Source organism: Coregonus lavaretus (genome assembly GCF_964263955.1).
Source record: "Coregonus lavaretus genome assembly, chromosome: 7".
NCBI classification, from domain to species: domain Eukaryota; kingdom Metazoa; phylum Chordata; class Actinopteri; order Salmoniformes; family Salmonidae; genus Coregonus; species Coregonus lavaretus.
This window is the reverse complement of record NC_139994.1, coordinates 49,060,759-49,076,833: the sequence shown is the minus strand read 5'-3', so window position 1 is coordinate 49,076,833 and position 16,075 is coordinate 49,060,759. Positions and strand designations below refer to the sequence as shown.

At 45.0% G+C, this 16,075-nt stretch overlaps 1 protein-coding gene across 1 annotated transcript; it reads right to left on the bottom strand.

Moving 5' to 3' along the window:
- Window positions 1-3,081: 3,081 nt before the first annotated feature.
- Window positions 3,082-15,261, bottom strand: nat8l (N-acetyltransferase 8-like; the record flags this gene model as incomplete). Its single annotated transcript, XM_084165957.1, has 3 exons — window positions 3,082-3,449; window positions 13,227-13,391; window positions 14,946-15,261. 3 exons carry the CDS (start codon window positions 15,259-15,261, stop codon window positions 3,082-3,084), a joined length of 849 nt encoding a protein of 282 aa, XP_084022083.1.
- Between the last annotated feature and the right edge of the window lie 814 nt (window positions 15,262-16,075).

The window sequence follows — 16,075 nt, the reverse complement described above, 5'->3', positions numbered from 1 at the left end:
ATTTGTGACGCACACACATTTTGTCAATTTGGAGAAGGAGAAAAAATCTGGACTAACTGGTTCATTTTTTGTGCCCTCCACATCTCAATTCACATGGTTGAACAAGGGAGAGGGGGTCTCAGAACAGTGAGAAGTCCTCTGATAATACAGCTGACATTTAGTTGAATGACCCAACATCTGATACATCAACATGATCTCACTGCTTTATTTGGCGTTTGTCAAAAAGACACAAGAACAAACTATGACATTGTCACGTCTCCATAGGATTCTTCTCACTGTGCATGATGACCCCACTCCCTTGATAAAAAGAGTCAATTGATAATATCAACTTAATACAAAAATGAAAACGCTTTTTTTCCACTGCTTGCCATGTGGTACAATGTATCCTCTAAGTCATTTGCATTCAAAGACACATCTCATGCAAAATAAAATGTTATTTTTTTTTATCTGACAAAGAAACACACATTTTTGTTTATATGTTCAGCTAAAAAAGAGAAGCTTATTTTCTATCTTTTTTTTAAATGTCGTTTTCCGATCATTTTTCCAGGGCAGGCACCGTACGTATATACGCACACACCAGGAACAGAGGCATGCCACACTTGCATTGCTTTTGCATTTTACGGTTGGCAGGCTTGATGTCATCAAGGCAGTGCTGCGCTGCAGTGAGTGGGTTTAATACACCTCTTCATCCACCCAACCTCCACACACACACATACACAACCACACACACACATATACACACTCAACAAACACACATATACACACTCAACAAACACATACAAACTCAACACACACACACAACTACACACTCAACAAACACATACGCACTCAACACACACACACAACCAGACACTCAACACACGCACACACCGCTTTGATGACATCACAATAGGGGCGTTTTGGTGGGGGGGGGGGTAGGGTTACAAGTTCAAATGGAATAAAAGCAGCGCAGCAAGCCTGTGGCACATGCAGAGATGGGGTGGGGAGTGGGTAGAAGAGGGTGGCGGATGGGAGGTGAGTCTGGCCCAGGGTTGCAGTCAGATTTATGAATGGGGGGTCAGGGGTGGGAAGGGGGAGTAGAAGTCAAGGCAAGGAGGATCAGCACAATTCATGACATCTTTTTGTCTACTTTTTTTTTTTATCTATATGTTTTTTATATATATATTTTTTTTAACATTTAATTTCTTAATCTTTGTACAAGTATGCCACAAATTCTTGGGCTCATAGAGGTTGTATCTCTCCCTCTGCTGGTTCTGTCTGTGATAGGAGGTTGGAAATGGAGAGAGTGGTTATCTTAATGACGGGGAGGGAGGGGGACGTCTTTTGGGTTTGTCAGCTACATAGTGTATAGAGTATTCCAACTGTATACACATTAACACATACACAGAATGCTATAAATATACCTGTAAATTGGATATAGTATTGTGTCTAAATTCAAATGGAAAAATGTGTGCTCAGATACATTTTGTTAAGTCAGCTACGTACTGTAAGTCCGCAAATATTTCAAATAATGTATTAGGCCTACCAAAGTAGTTTCCCCCAATAACCTGGATTAAATATATACTAGATTGCGGTTACTATGTACATGTAGCAGTATCCATAAAATGTGCATACTAACAAGTAGCAATGCTTCCATCAAATGTTGTAATTACATATTCAAAATGTTTGAATGTATCTTGATTCAATTAGTAAACAATTGCTAAGCACACATTTAACTCAATAACGCTCTAAGTTTAATTAGATTAAATAATTTACTCATGAGAAAAACCCATGATTAAATTAGTAATATGTTTAATATTGACACAGTATTCACCCTGCATGGGTACGTACCCCTGGCCTGAACTACTCTCTCGTCTTCCCAACCAATCAGAGACCCTCTTCATAGTTCCCATGCAGGTGGAATGGAATCATAGAATTAGAATCCATTGTCATTCTATAGAATCCATTCTGACACTGTGTTGAATGAGGGGAAGAGAACGTGACCAAAGATGGAGGAGGAGATAGTGGAAGGAGGAGGATATCAGAAAGCAGGAGGGTTTCGGAAACAGAAAATGCACTGTGTCTGCATCTAAAATTACACCCTATTTCCTACACAGTGTACTACTTTTGACCAGAGCCCTATGGGCCTACGTTAAAAGTAGTGCAACACATAGGGAATAGGGTGCCATTTGGGACGTAAGCCTGTGTGTGTTTGTTTTCCTGCCTATACAGGATCCACAGTGTGGATTCCACAGTACACATCCTGCCTGTTCCCCTGTCTCTCCACGGGGCTGGTGCAGTTCACTTGATGACCCTTGCTGTGCTTCAATATGGGCTGTGCTGGAGAAATGCCAACCTACTTCGTCTTTTTGTCCAGGTCTTTTTGGGCACAAACGTTGTTGTGACAATGGAGAGGGCTTAGGCGGGCTAACAAGAGACAGGGTGCGTTTCTATTCAGATAGAAATGCCATGTATAGAGCGGACATGAAAGCCTGTTTTCCATGGCAAAGGACGATGTCTGTTCTACATTATATATTTCTATCTGAATGTTACGCAACACGCCACCCTCCTGATTAAGCCTCTGATTGGTGTTCTGAAGGTAGTGGGGGGAGTAGAGGAGGGAGGGGCTTCTAGTGTTACTGAATACAGTGAGGGTGGAGGGGGGGAGGGTGGGTCGTGATGAACGAAACATTTATTACAATGACATTTCTATCAAAAGCAACGGGAATACTCAGTTGATGATGTCATTTGAATAGGCATGGGACGGTGATATATGTTAGAGATTATTTTTTCTTACAACAGGAGGGGAAGGGAAATAGGCTAAACAAAATCATTTACTCAAAGGGTGGGGGAGTAAAACACTAAATCTAAAATGTAAAACAAAAACCCATAAGTTAGTGACTTAGGAATAATGAATAGAAATAGTAGTGGTAAGTGGTAAGAAGAAGTAACTATTGATACAAAATAAAGTTGCCAGAGGAGTATAAGATCGATCGGGGACTTGGTCTGGGATCGTTGGGCAAGGGGCTCTGCTTCGAGGAGGAGGTGTCATTGCTCTCTCTCTCTCTCTCTCACTCCATCCCTCTCTCCCTCTCTCATCCCTCACTCCTCGCGGAGCTGCAGGCGGTAGCGCTGGTAACGGATCTGGAAGAAGAGCCTCTCTAGCGGCGAACGGCTCATGCCAGGCAGCATGTAGTCCTCGCTCCCGCCCGTCCGCCGGAAGCCCAGCGACTCGTACAGCTTGTGGGCGGCCATTTTGACGGCGGTGGTTCCCAGGACAACAGCGGCGTAGTTGTTGTGCATGGCGAACTCCAGCACGCGGCGCCCCAGCACCTTGGCGATGCCCTTGCCGCGGAAGCGCGAGTCCACCGACATGCGGCGCAGCTCCACCGTGTTATCGTCCTCCCGGCCCTGCGCTGCCACGATGCCGACCACCTGACCCTCCAGCACTGCCACCCAGAAACACGAGCCTGGAGGACCAGAGAGCCTAGTTAGAATCACACACACACAATATACCTACACAACTCACATATCACATACCACACCCAACAGCACCAACACAAATCTGACAGCATATACTTTACATTTAACCCCCAAACGACCGGATGTGAAGAGGCTAAAGCAAAAAAGGAGTGGTAGCAGGACCTATGACTTCCCACATACTGTCTTTATTGGACCACTGGTTGACTCAGTGAAGGACTGAAGCAATAAGAAGAGAGAGTCTACAACAGGGCTACCCCAATAGCCCCCTACACTATTTGCCCCAAAACCCCCTACACTATTTGCCCCAAAACCCGCTACACTATTTGCCATAACCCTGGGACCTCATTGCAGGCCAGCTAACACCAACATATCATTCATTATACATCACAGACCTCAGAGCCTCTGTCTGAGTGGATCAAATGTAGAGTGGACTCCCATCCCCCAACTATGGCCAGTACAACAATCATTAAAGCCACAATCTGCAATATTTCCTGCTGTTCAATTAAAGGCCATTTTAATGAATTATGCCTACAAGGTGGCAGCCAGGGATGTTGAAATGGCAGATTGTGGCTTTAACCCGGCAGCACTGCTCATGTGTATCGGGATATCACATTAATTACGGACTGGTGTTAATGAGTTCAGATTACAGAGCAATTAGAGGTTGCTTTACAATGGCTTCTGTCAATTAACACGACCATGTGATTCTGTTAAGATGGCAAACATGAGGATGGTTCACTCTTGGCTGTCCCCATAGAAGAACCCTTTGAAGAACCCTTTTTTGGTTCCATGTAGAACCCTCTGTGGAAATGGTTCTGCATGGAACCCAAAAGGGTTATCCTATGGGGACAGCCAAATAACCCGTTTAGGTTCTAGATGGCACCTTTTTTCTAAGTGTTGGGAAGACCTGTGTAAAACCTGTGGTAAGGATAGGTTAGCTGCTTTGAGAATATTACAGCACTGTATCATTTACATTTTAGTCATTCAGCATAGCTCTTATCCAGAGCTACTTACAGACAGTGCATTCAACTAAGTTCAGGAGGAAAAAACGACCACATATCACAGTCATTGCAAGACCCTTCTTCGAAAGGGTCTATCAGCAGAATCAGTGCAAGGAAGAAAAGTGCGGATGTGGGTGCAAGAAAGTGAGGTGGAATGGACTGTGGCCCTGGCACACACATTATAAAACTATATGAGAGTGTCTGTCCTGTTTGTAAGATATGCCAATTATAGCCTTCTCAAAATCCACTAACTGGATAGATCTACTAAAAGGAAGTAAGGAAGGAGGGATGCTACACACAAAACCCTCCGGTCACATAGTGGCGGCTGGTGTTTCCATTAGTGATGTCATAATGGCTTTAAATGGACTGAATGAAGTGAAGTGTATCAGAGAGATGGAGAGAGTGAGAGAGAGAATAAGAAGGAGAGAGGGAGAAAGAGGTAGGTAGAGAGTGTGAAATTAAAAGCAGATAGAGGCTGGTGCTAACTGCTTAATAACATTATTCGCTCTGAGCTGTCGCTCAGTGTTAGGGCGATTAGACAAACTCAGGGAGAGACAGACAGACGAACATGCACAGACAAACACAGACTCACACAGAGAGAAGGACAGACACACACTGACACAGACACACACAGAGAGAAGGACAGACACACACTGACACAGACACACACAGAGAGAAGGACAGACACACACTGACACAGACTCACACAGAGAGAAGGACAGACACACACTGACACAGACACACACAGAGAGAAGGACAGACACACACTGACACAGACACACACAGAGAGAAGGACAGACACACACTGACACAGTCTCACACAGAGAGAAGGACAGACACACACTGACACAGTCTCACACAGAGAGAAGGACAGACACACACTGACACAGACACACACAGAGAGAAGGACAGACACACACTGACACAGACACACACTGACACAGACACACACACGTCAACAGTGAAATGTTCATCCACCATGTTACCTGATCAGGAAAAATCTCCTGGTCTTAGTCATAGTAAAAGCAGTTTTATACAGTATTGAAAAGTTTTATGCTCAACTTCGTAACGTATTGTTAAGCAAGTCCATGCCTGCCATGTTTTTACCTGTGCAGAGAATTATGTTTGTAAGCATGTCAGATATGAGTTGTATCAACGTGAGTACAAAGATGCCCTGTCAGTCTCTGTTGTAATGTGAGAGTACAGTACCGTCCTCTGTCTGCTGTCTGTCAGTGTTATAGCTACAGTACCATGTTGGGAGAATGCTGGACAAGTCGTTGTAAAGAAGACCGGCTCGCTATATCCTCATTCTGATAAACCGTTTAAGTTTATTTGATTTGCAAACCCCTCCAAGAACTACACGGTGAAAAAAAGACACAATGTTATTTCCTTCAGCAGGCAAAATGTGTGATATGGATGCAACAGTAAACAGTGCTGAAAATAGCATTTTGTCAATGTCAGCGGTATTGGTGACATGTCCTTGTGGTCCAGTACAGCACAGAGAATATTCTTCCTTTTCTGTGACTGACTGACTGGTGAATATAAAACCTGTGTGTCCTTCTGCCAACGGTCCCCGACGCACACACACAATCTGATACTCACGCACACTCACACACTGACTGTCTCGCGCACACACACACACAGTCACACACATACCAGACGCACATGCACTCTCTCTCGAACACATCACGTCATGGAGCGAGTGGTGAAATGATGCTAATGTGCTGGAGGCCAATGTTATGAGGGATTTAAGGGCCCTCTGGGATTCATTGGATTAATGCTTGATTGAATAAAACAACTGTCAGCTGTACTGCGGCAGGGTCGCCGTGGTAACAAGCCTGCTGATCCAGACACACACTTCATGACATGTGGGCATCCCAGCTGGGGAGGCAGTAGCAGGCAGCTAGATCTGCAAGTGAATGGTGGGCCCAGCCATTTTCCCCATTTGACCTTGTTCATATTGTGTGCAGAGTTTAGAGTGGGTCAGACAATGACTTCTGTAGTCACAATGCAGGAGAATGTATGAGGTGGCTTTGGAATAGCTCCACTTTGGAAGGAGCAGATTCACTCAAGTTACAGTGTACTGTGTCAGTGTCTTTAATTTTCGTTAATTTTTTCTCTCACAAATCTAACACAGTGTCGTGGTATTTCACCTTACAGTCTTATCCTCACGATTTGATTACGAATTCAAAATCAGACTTTAGTTTCCAGGGCTTTATCTCAGTAGAGAGCATGATGTGAGGTGTGCAGTTAGTTACCCAGCGGCCCCCCCAGAAGGTGGGGGGAAGGGGCGAAAGTAGGGGAGGGGGCAGCCACGCCTCTGAAGCTGAAGCCCTCCCCACCATCTGTCTGAGCAGGGCCTGTGCCAACAGTCAGGACGGGACTGGACAACCAGGCACACCAGCCCAGGCCTAGCTTTGCGAGTGTGGTGTGTGTGTGTGTGTGTTAGTGTGTGTGTGTGTGTGTGTGTGTGTGTGTGTGTGTGTGTGTGTGTGTGTGTGTGTGTGTGTGTGTGTGTGTGTGTGTGTGTGTGTGTGTGTGTGTGTGTGTGTGTGTGTGTGTGTGTGTGTGTGTGTGTGTGTGTGTGTGTGTGTGTGTGTGTGTGTGTGTGTGTGTGTGTGTGCGTGTAAGATACACACCACTTTAGTGTTGCTGTAACTACAGATTAACGGCACAACCATGTTATGGAACACATTTTGTGTTAATAGATTAATAATAGTTTAGATATAAATTGGATATTAGATATTAATAGATTATACTTATTAAAGATGATTCTCTTAAGCTGTGCCTTGTATATACTAGCGATTAATGTTATGCGTCCCAAATGGCACCCTATTCCCTATAGTGATGAGAGACCATAGGGTGCCATTTGGGACACAGACATGGTCTCTGGTAAAAGCTCAGAGGCATCCCACAGTATTAACCCCTAGGCTGCTGGTTGCATGGTTCAAGGAGCTCTATCTAGCTGCTGTATTTGACGTTATTTAGATTCAAGTAAACTGATTTAGAGAAGCTCAATTCTACTAAGTTGTCATTATCTATATAGCGGAGGTCGCTAACTCCTCTTCAGGCCTGGGCTGGGAATGTGTGTGTATGTGGAGGGGGCTCATGTCCTGTGTCTGCCGCCATGACGAAAGAAAGGGAGGTCGGAGAAACACTGAAGCAAGCTTTCTCTTCCTACTTCTCCCTCTCTTCCTCCTTTGGGAAGCAGGGGCTATGAGAAGAAGGGATCTGCTGGTTACGAGTCAGATATGGAGAACGAGAGGAGAGGAGATCATTCATTTGTCTTCAGTCCTCCTGTATTGGTATATGGGGAGGGGGCAATAGGGAGGGGTTGGGGGGTAGACAAGGGAGCTGATCTATCATAGCCCCGGGGCAGACCAAGATGAGCAGGGGGGGGGGGCTTGGGTTAAACCAGGCTGAGAGGACTCTACCACCGACCAAAAGGGGGAGGGATGGGTCGACTGGAAAGATGCAGACAAAATCTCAGGGCAGCAAAGGGGAATGGAAGGAGAGAGAGAGCTTCCAAGGGGAATGGAAGGAGAGAGAGAACTTCCAAGGGGAATGGAAGGAGAGAGGGAGCTTCCAAGGGGAATGGAAGGAGAGAGAGAGCTTCCAAGGGGAATGGAAGGAGAGAGAGAGCTTCCAAGGGGAATGGAAGGAGAGAGAGAGCTTCCAAGTGCTCTAAACGTAGTTTTGGAGTTTTGACTCAGGATTTATTGTGACTGCATTTTCTCTTCCATTTAACATTTCCATTTACGTCATTTAGCAGACGCTCTTATCCAGAGCGACTTACTCTTCTAACTGGTATAGGAAAATAATATGCTGCCTGCCTGTAATGCATGTGCGTGGGTTGGAGACAGTTAAATATGGCGTGATGTTATGATATGACTATGAACCCCCTTACCCCCCCTCCCTTTTTATTGTGCTTAACAAGATTAGCGTCTATCCTTTCAGTTGAAACATATGAGGGTAATTCAGTTGATAAGCGTTGAGTCTAGACAGCGTACACCCTGACTGTGTGTGTGTCTAAGATTAAACAAAAGCTAATTAACAGCGTGTGTGTGCTTAAAGTGTGTGTGTGTACATACTCGTTACAGATCACCCCTATCTTAGGGTTAAGCGTGTGCGTGTGCGTGTGTGTGTGTGTGTGTGTGCGTGATATCTGCAGTGTGAGGCCTCCTCACCCCCCCAGTCACAGACCCCTCCCCCCACCTGGCATTCTCCCTCCCCTGGGAACAGAGTGCATGCTGGGAGTATGGATCTGCCTGACACCTACACCACACCCTGACAGATGAGACTAGGACAAGGAGACCAGGGGCGTACACCCAAACACACACATTAAGGTGTATGGAAACACACGGCACACGCGCACACACACAGATCTCAAGACCTACAAGCTCCAGCATATCAACCTGTGTCCAGTCATACATCATACTTCCAGCCCCTTGTATGTTTACAACCCCACACAAACACACACCCTGCCCTCTGTCTTCGTCAGAGCTCCATTAGCTCTGAGACAGTGTAGGTGCATTAATCACTAAAGGGGCTGCAGCACTGGCCTTTTCCCATTAATTTTACTACCCTGCCCGGCTAATCACTCTGTGTGTGTGCATGCGTCCACTCGTCCAACTTAGGTCCTCTCAGTCCTAGGGTCAGAGGCTAGGAGCGATCATAAAAAGTCCCTTTCCCCCTCCTCTTCCTTTAAAGCACTACCCAAAACCATTTTTAGGAACCACTAAGATGATGTGGCATAAGGCAGAGGAAGAAGCGCTATTATCTGTGTCTCACCCACATACTCATAAAGATCGGACCACATTATTGGTCATCCATTAAAGATCGGACCACATTATTGAACATCCATTAAAGATCGGATTGGTCACCTGGGAGTGACTAACTATAGTGTTCAGAAACAATAATGTTGTTAACATCTCATTTTTCCTCTGGTGTGGGTCCATTGTTACCTGGCTACCCAGACTCCTTGCTCTGGCCAAATGCTACGCCACGCCCACGGACATTAGTTTCCTCTCCGCAATGAGTCTGGATCTGAGTACCTCCCCGACTCTTCACCGAATGCGAACACATTCAGGGCCGTCTGATTGGACCATAAACCGATGGGTTGGGCCAGAGCCAGAACACACGTGGGTAAAGCAGCGGTTTCGTCATTGGCTTTGATACTCTGATTGGTTAGAGACGATCCAATCGCTGATGAATTTGTTTTGTACAACGCCCCTCGTGCCCCTCGTCACCACAAACGACTTCAATGATGGCAGTCTCAGACTGAAGTAGGTAGCGAACAACAGAGCAGCGGAAGAATAGAGTGTGAGTCATCAGGTCCATTTTTCTTTACTAGTTTTGATTCAAATTATGGTTTTTGAGGAGCGGTTCTGTGCTATTGACGTGTTTTTGGTTGCATCATTGTATTATGAATGACTAAGACGCTTACTGAAATTTGCTATGACGTTTATAGAACATAAACTCAGTGACATCTAGTAGATAGATAGTCCTCTTGGATGGAGAATATAGAATATACTGGAGCTGGGATGAAAGATCCTATAATCTCCTCTCTCTCTCTTACTCTCTCTCTCTCCGTGTGACGTCTAACCCAGTTCTCCACAGCTACTGTTACATCTTCAACAGGGGAGACAGGAAGAAAGGGAGCGGAAGGAGGAAAGATGGGAGCCACATTTATCTACTGTGTGTAACTACCTCAGCTGATGAGGGAGACCCTTTTGTCTGTTCTCTACCCAGCAAACCCTATCACCACACACACGTGCACGTGCACACACTCAAATATAGCCTAGCCGTGAAGCAAACCCTCCCCCATATCCCTATCCAATGCTCCCATTTTCTACCTCGCCTTCACCCTCTCTCTCTCACCCTCTCTCTCTCTCTTTCTCTTTCAGCAGAGCTAAGATCAGCAGTAGGTACCAGGGAGTGACAGTAGTGGTGTACCTGCACTCACCAACTCCCCAGAACAGAGTGAGATCACCGTCATTAGCAGGGAAGTGAATAGGTGCAGACTGTTGGCTATCTGCGTCCCAAATGTCATTTGGGATTCAGCCGTAGATTGTTCTGTCTAGACAGGACCCTGCATGGGACAGGATGTGGCCAGACCCAGATATGAGGATAACGACCTATCTGGCCAGTGTTATCACTGCCCTGGGGCTCAGGATGGAACCAGGTGACTGTAGTGTGGAGTCACCTTGGCCCACCTACTTATCTACTAGGTTGAGTCCCAAATGGCACCCTATCCCCTACATAGTGCACTACTTTTGACCAGAGCCCAATGGGAATAGGGTGACATTTGGGATTGGGCCCAAGCTTTATACTGTCATGTTGAAGTTGTACAGTAGGTAAAGGAGCTTGGTTTTGCCTTGTGCCTATTCACGCCATTGAGGTATAAAAGAACTGGAGACTGCATCCAAGATGTCCAACCGTTGTTTTAAGCATAATGTACTCAAGTTCGCATACGCCGATTCATGGACCGTCTATATCTGGGTTGCAGCCTGTTTACACGGCCCAACTTCACATGCGCAGAGGTAGAAACCGTGCTTCCAGACCGGAACCCTGGCCCCTGGATTCACACCCCTCGCTATGTCTTGTATAACAGCCTATAAGGCCTTGTTGCTGTGTATTGTGTATGCTTGGTATAGACTACAACACAGTGGTGTAAATGTACAGGCCAGATGATTCAGTAAAGTGGATTGATTGGTTGGTTAATGAAACATATTTTATTGATTGGTTGATAGTACCAAAGGGATTTCAGGGAGAACTCATGCTGGTAGAATGAATGTCCTGGTTCTTTTGTTGTTAAGAATCCCTAGTTAAACCCCCCCCCAATGTCCCTATTGTTCCTGGTATGTCCTATGCACACACACACACACAGACACACACACACACACACCTATGAGCTGGGCAGAGGACTGAGGTAACAGCTGGCCTTTAGTGACGATAAACGCACACACACACACACTGAAGAAGAGATAACGGTATTTATATTTTCCTGGCTAGTTGAGGCTGGTAGACATAACCATGTTGCTGCTCATCGTCTGTTAATTGTGTTAAACCCCAGTGACTGGCCCTCCCACCCTGCACTGTATGACTCACTGACTACTGACACATACACATACACTGCCCATGGCAGGAACATGAGGGCTGGAGGTCACTGTAAATCATCACTCTCTCACTAACATCATGTAGACGTTTGCTCTTTCCCTCTCTCTCTCTCTCTCTCTCTCTCTCTCTCTTACACACACACACAGTCTCTATCTGACAGACCCATACACACACACACACACACACACACACACACACACAGTCTCTATCTGACAGACCCATACACACACACACACACACACACACACACACAGTCTCTATCTGACAGACCCATACACACACACACACACACACACACACACACACACACAGTCTCTATCTGACAGACCCATACACACACACACACACACACACACAGTCTCTATCTGACAGACCGATACACACACACACACACACACACACACACACACAGTCTCTATCTGACAGACCCATACACACACACACACACACACAGTCTCTATCTGACAGACCGATACACACACACACACACACACAGTCTCTATCTGACAGACCCATACACACACACACACACACACACAGTCTCTATCTGACAGACCGATACACACACACACACATACACACACACACACAGTTTCTATCTGACAGACCCATACACACACACACAGTCTCTCTCTGACAGACCCATACACACACACACAGTCTCTCTCTGAAAGACCCATACGCTCACACATACAAACACACACAAAAGACCTGCATGGGTTAATCCCATTAATATCCTGTGTGACTCCTACACACACACACACACACACACACACACACTGGATAACTGTGGCTAGCGGACACAAAGTGAAAGACAAATAGAAAAATCAATGATGGGCTTAACGAACACCTGCCCTTAAGTAACTTCCAAATAGGGTCCGACTGACCCCAAAATGTAGGGTGGATGGAAGTGTATGTGTGGGATGTGGGGGTGTGTGTGAGTGTGTTAGAGAGAGAAAAAGAGAGGTTTGATTTGATTATAGCCCAATGTTTTGGAATGGAACAAGGAGGAAGTGTGGTCACAGCTCACTTCCTCTTATCAGAATGGAAGGAAGTGTTTCGGATCATAAGAGAGTAATTGATTTTCCTAGTTAGGGACTGTAGTTGAGGAAATGACTCCAATGAGGCTTGGCCGACATTGAGTGGACGGACTGCTGCAGAAAGTGTATCAGCAGTTTCCATCTCAGAATCAATAGGCTCAGTAACATGGTGTGCCCTGGCTCCCTCTGTAACTAAGTAGAGCGAAGCGGAGCGAGTCGCCCCGCATACTTAATAGGCAGGCAGACTGCCTCTGAACACACAGGCTGCATCCCAAATGGCACACTATTCCCTACATAGTGCACTAGTTTTGACCAGCTATGACACTGAGAGAGACTCTATACTTTGTGTGTGTGGGAGGGGATGGGAGGGTGTGTGTGTGTGTGTGTGGGCTGGGGGGGGTCATTTAAATGCTTTCAAAGGGGTATGTGATTCTATATTTTCATAGGGCTATGTTTTGTATCCCATAATTTTTTTCAATCCCATAATTCACTAAAAGCATAATGTCTGTGGATGAACATTATATGCTGACAAAGACAACAGATCATATATTTCCACAGAATGTATATAGTTTCTGTTTTGTGTCCAATCTACCACTACCCCTCTTACCTGTGGGTTTCATGTAATACTCCTCGATGTCCGCCATGTCAGTTTGGAGCGCGCAGGCCAGATAGTTGTGGATAACTTTGCTGCTGTAGAAGTAGCGCGCGCCCATTAGAACGAACGGCGCACAGCAGGTCAGCGCGAGGGATTTGCTCACAGCAAAGCACATTACTATGGAGATAAGGAAGAAAAATAAACGATACCTGTCAGAAAAGAGAATCAAATGTTGGATTTTGGCGGAAGTCACACACATAATATATATTATATAACCAAACAGTGACATTCCAAAAATAAGTTACTTAAAAATAAATAAGATCAGTCCCTACTTTCACACATTTAGTTTACTGTAGAGAAAGCGATTGACACCCGACGAGCAAAACATCACATGACATCCTATGTTGAGTCTATGTATTTATTTGACTGGATGCAAACAGATATCCTACACAGCCTATCAATATCATCTCTGGTCCATTTACAGTCAGTGATTTTTGGAGTAGCCTATTTCTCTGATTTGGCCGCACGGTTGCGCCAGAGTGGAACCCACCACACAGACAGGTTATGCAGCGGCATTGCATGTTATTATGTTGTCGTCTGGTCTGACATGCAATCATCTTTTACTCCATTGCACCACGACATGGCGTGTTTACTGTCAACATTGACATTAGGCTACATTGTAGCGACGTGGTTCTAAATTATAGCGTCGTATCCATATTATACACACATTTTCAGACTAAATGTCAACAGTGAAATAGGCTAGGCCTATGTGTGATGTTTTGTTGGTAATTATGGTCACTTACCACGGCACAGACAAAGGCATGAGGTGTACAAAAGTCTTGTTTTAGATGGTGTACATTTAAATGACAATAATGATCATGGAATATATATACAGCCTAATTGAATTGTTATTCGTAATTTGGTGCGTAATGCCATTCATTCACATCATAGACCAGGCTATTTGTAATGCGTCTGACCATATGGATCAAGTGTGCCATAAGAACACCCATGCATTTCATACATGAGGAAAATTAAGAAATTAACATCTCCAGTAATTAATTATAAACAATGCCAACATGCACACATGGCTAGTGGTGGTGGTGCATAAACGCATTGCCATTCTATTCATTAATTCATGCATCCAACCCAACCGGCAACTGGCATCATTGCCCCCTACATGCCCACCCAACATGCCCACCGGCTACATGCACCATGCGTTTTAGCCATGCCTTTGTGTTGCGGTTTGATGCGGTGCTGCACATGAGCTACACTACATGCCGGTATAGAGGATCCAGCACACATCCACACATGAACTCGAGAAGAAATTGACAATTATTAAATGTATTTTATGTTGTTATTGAATTTGTATAATATGAAATCCTTTTCCTCTTGATGAAAGTTTCACATAGCATGTATTTGTGCCATTAAATGAATAAAGCATTTAAAAAAAGAAAGAAAACGAATTATAAATTGACACATCGATGCTCCAACAGATTATGGCTTTCCTTCAACTGCATTTCAACTCACTTCTAACTTTTTACAAATCTATATATATTTTACAATAATTGGTTTTCATGTGTTAGTATGGATGGGCTATTCATCAATAATGTCTTAATTAATAATTTGCAAATACATGGGTAAAATGAAAATAGTTTTTCAATGAGTAATGGCAACTTTTAACGAATTTCAGGCCAGTAAATCATTAAGTATATGGGAAATCTTGTCACTTACGTGTCAGAAGAACATATAAGAATTGGGTTTGACTTTGCTGTAATATGCCTCTGAATGCGGTGTTGGGTATTCTCTCCATGATCCCCTCATAAAAGATGCGGCGCACTTCCACATGGTCAGTGCGCTCAAACTCACGGATAAAAACCGTATCTTTCCTCACATAATTTTCCTCGATAGGATTCGGTGCCGGTGTGGAAGAAGTCCACATTTGTGAGGAGGAAACGATAATAGAATCTTTTTTGGTCCCTTGTATGGCATCGTGTTCATCCGCAACAATTTTAGTCTCGCAAACCATTTTTGGAGACGAACAATGCATGCAACTGGCCTCAAATAACTTTAACCTCGGAAATAATATAAATGGGATATGATGCGTTTATAAATGTGGAAAGAAAAAAGACGGGGAGTGTTTCTGCTGCAACCCTGAGCGTTTCTGCATGACCAAGGGTTGCAGGCAAACATTTAGCCTATTTATAATGGCCCGTAGTGAATGCATTCAGATTCAGGGGCCAGGGTGGTCCACACATCGTACACATTGGCTGAGGCGCTACGCCATTCGATTGTGATAGGCGGATAGAGACAAGAGAGGCACCCCTTCAAATTATTTTAAAAACCTCAACATTCCTCTCATTGTTCCGGCGAAATTCCACACGTGTGTATGAGGGGGACAGGGAGGGTGGGCTTGCGTAAGGGTATTTCTGAACAGGTAGGCTAATGGGGCCCTTTGAAGCTCACCCGAAACAACCCGGCATGCACCAGTGCACCTGCAGCGGGAGCTGCGCCAGACCCTCTTCTTGGATGACTGAAATGGGACGTCTTTACAGAATGGATAAGACACGTTCATATGAGGACACATGAGCTTTGATGCATCAAAATATATAAGGGCACTTGGTGATGGTTGGACTTTGTACGGAGAATGGTTAGGGAACTGACTGTGTCCTATGTTAAGGTCTGGTTGTGGCGCGGCGCTACGCTCCTCCCGGCTGTGTGCCTCTTTCGATCCCCGGTATCTTGACTGACAGTTCTGCTGCACTGCAGTGATTCCTCCCCGGCTTTATACTCTCGCCTCACCCGTCCTTTCTCCAGACAGTTTCCTTATGACAGCGTTTTGGTGTATCATCGTTCATTAATTC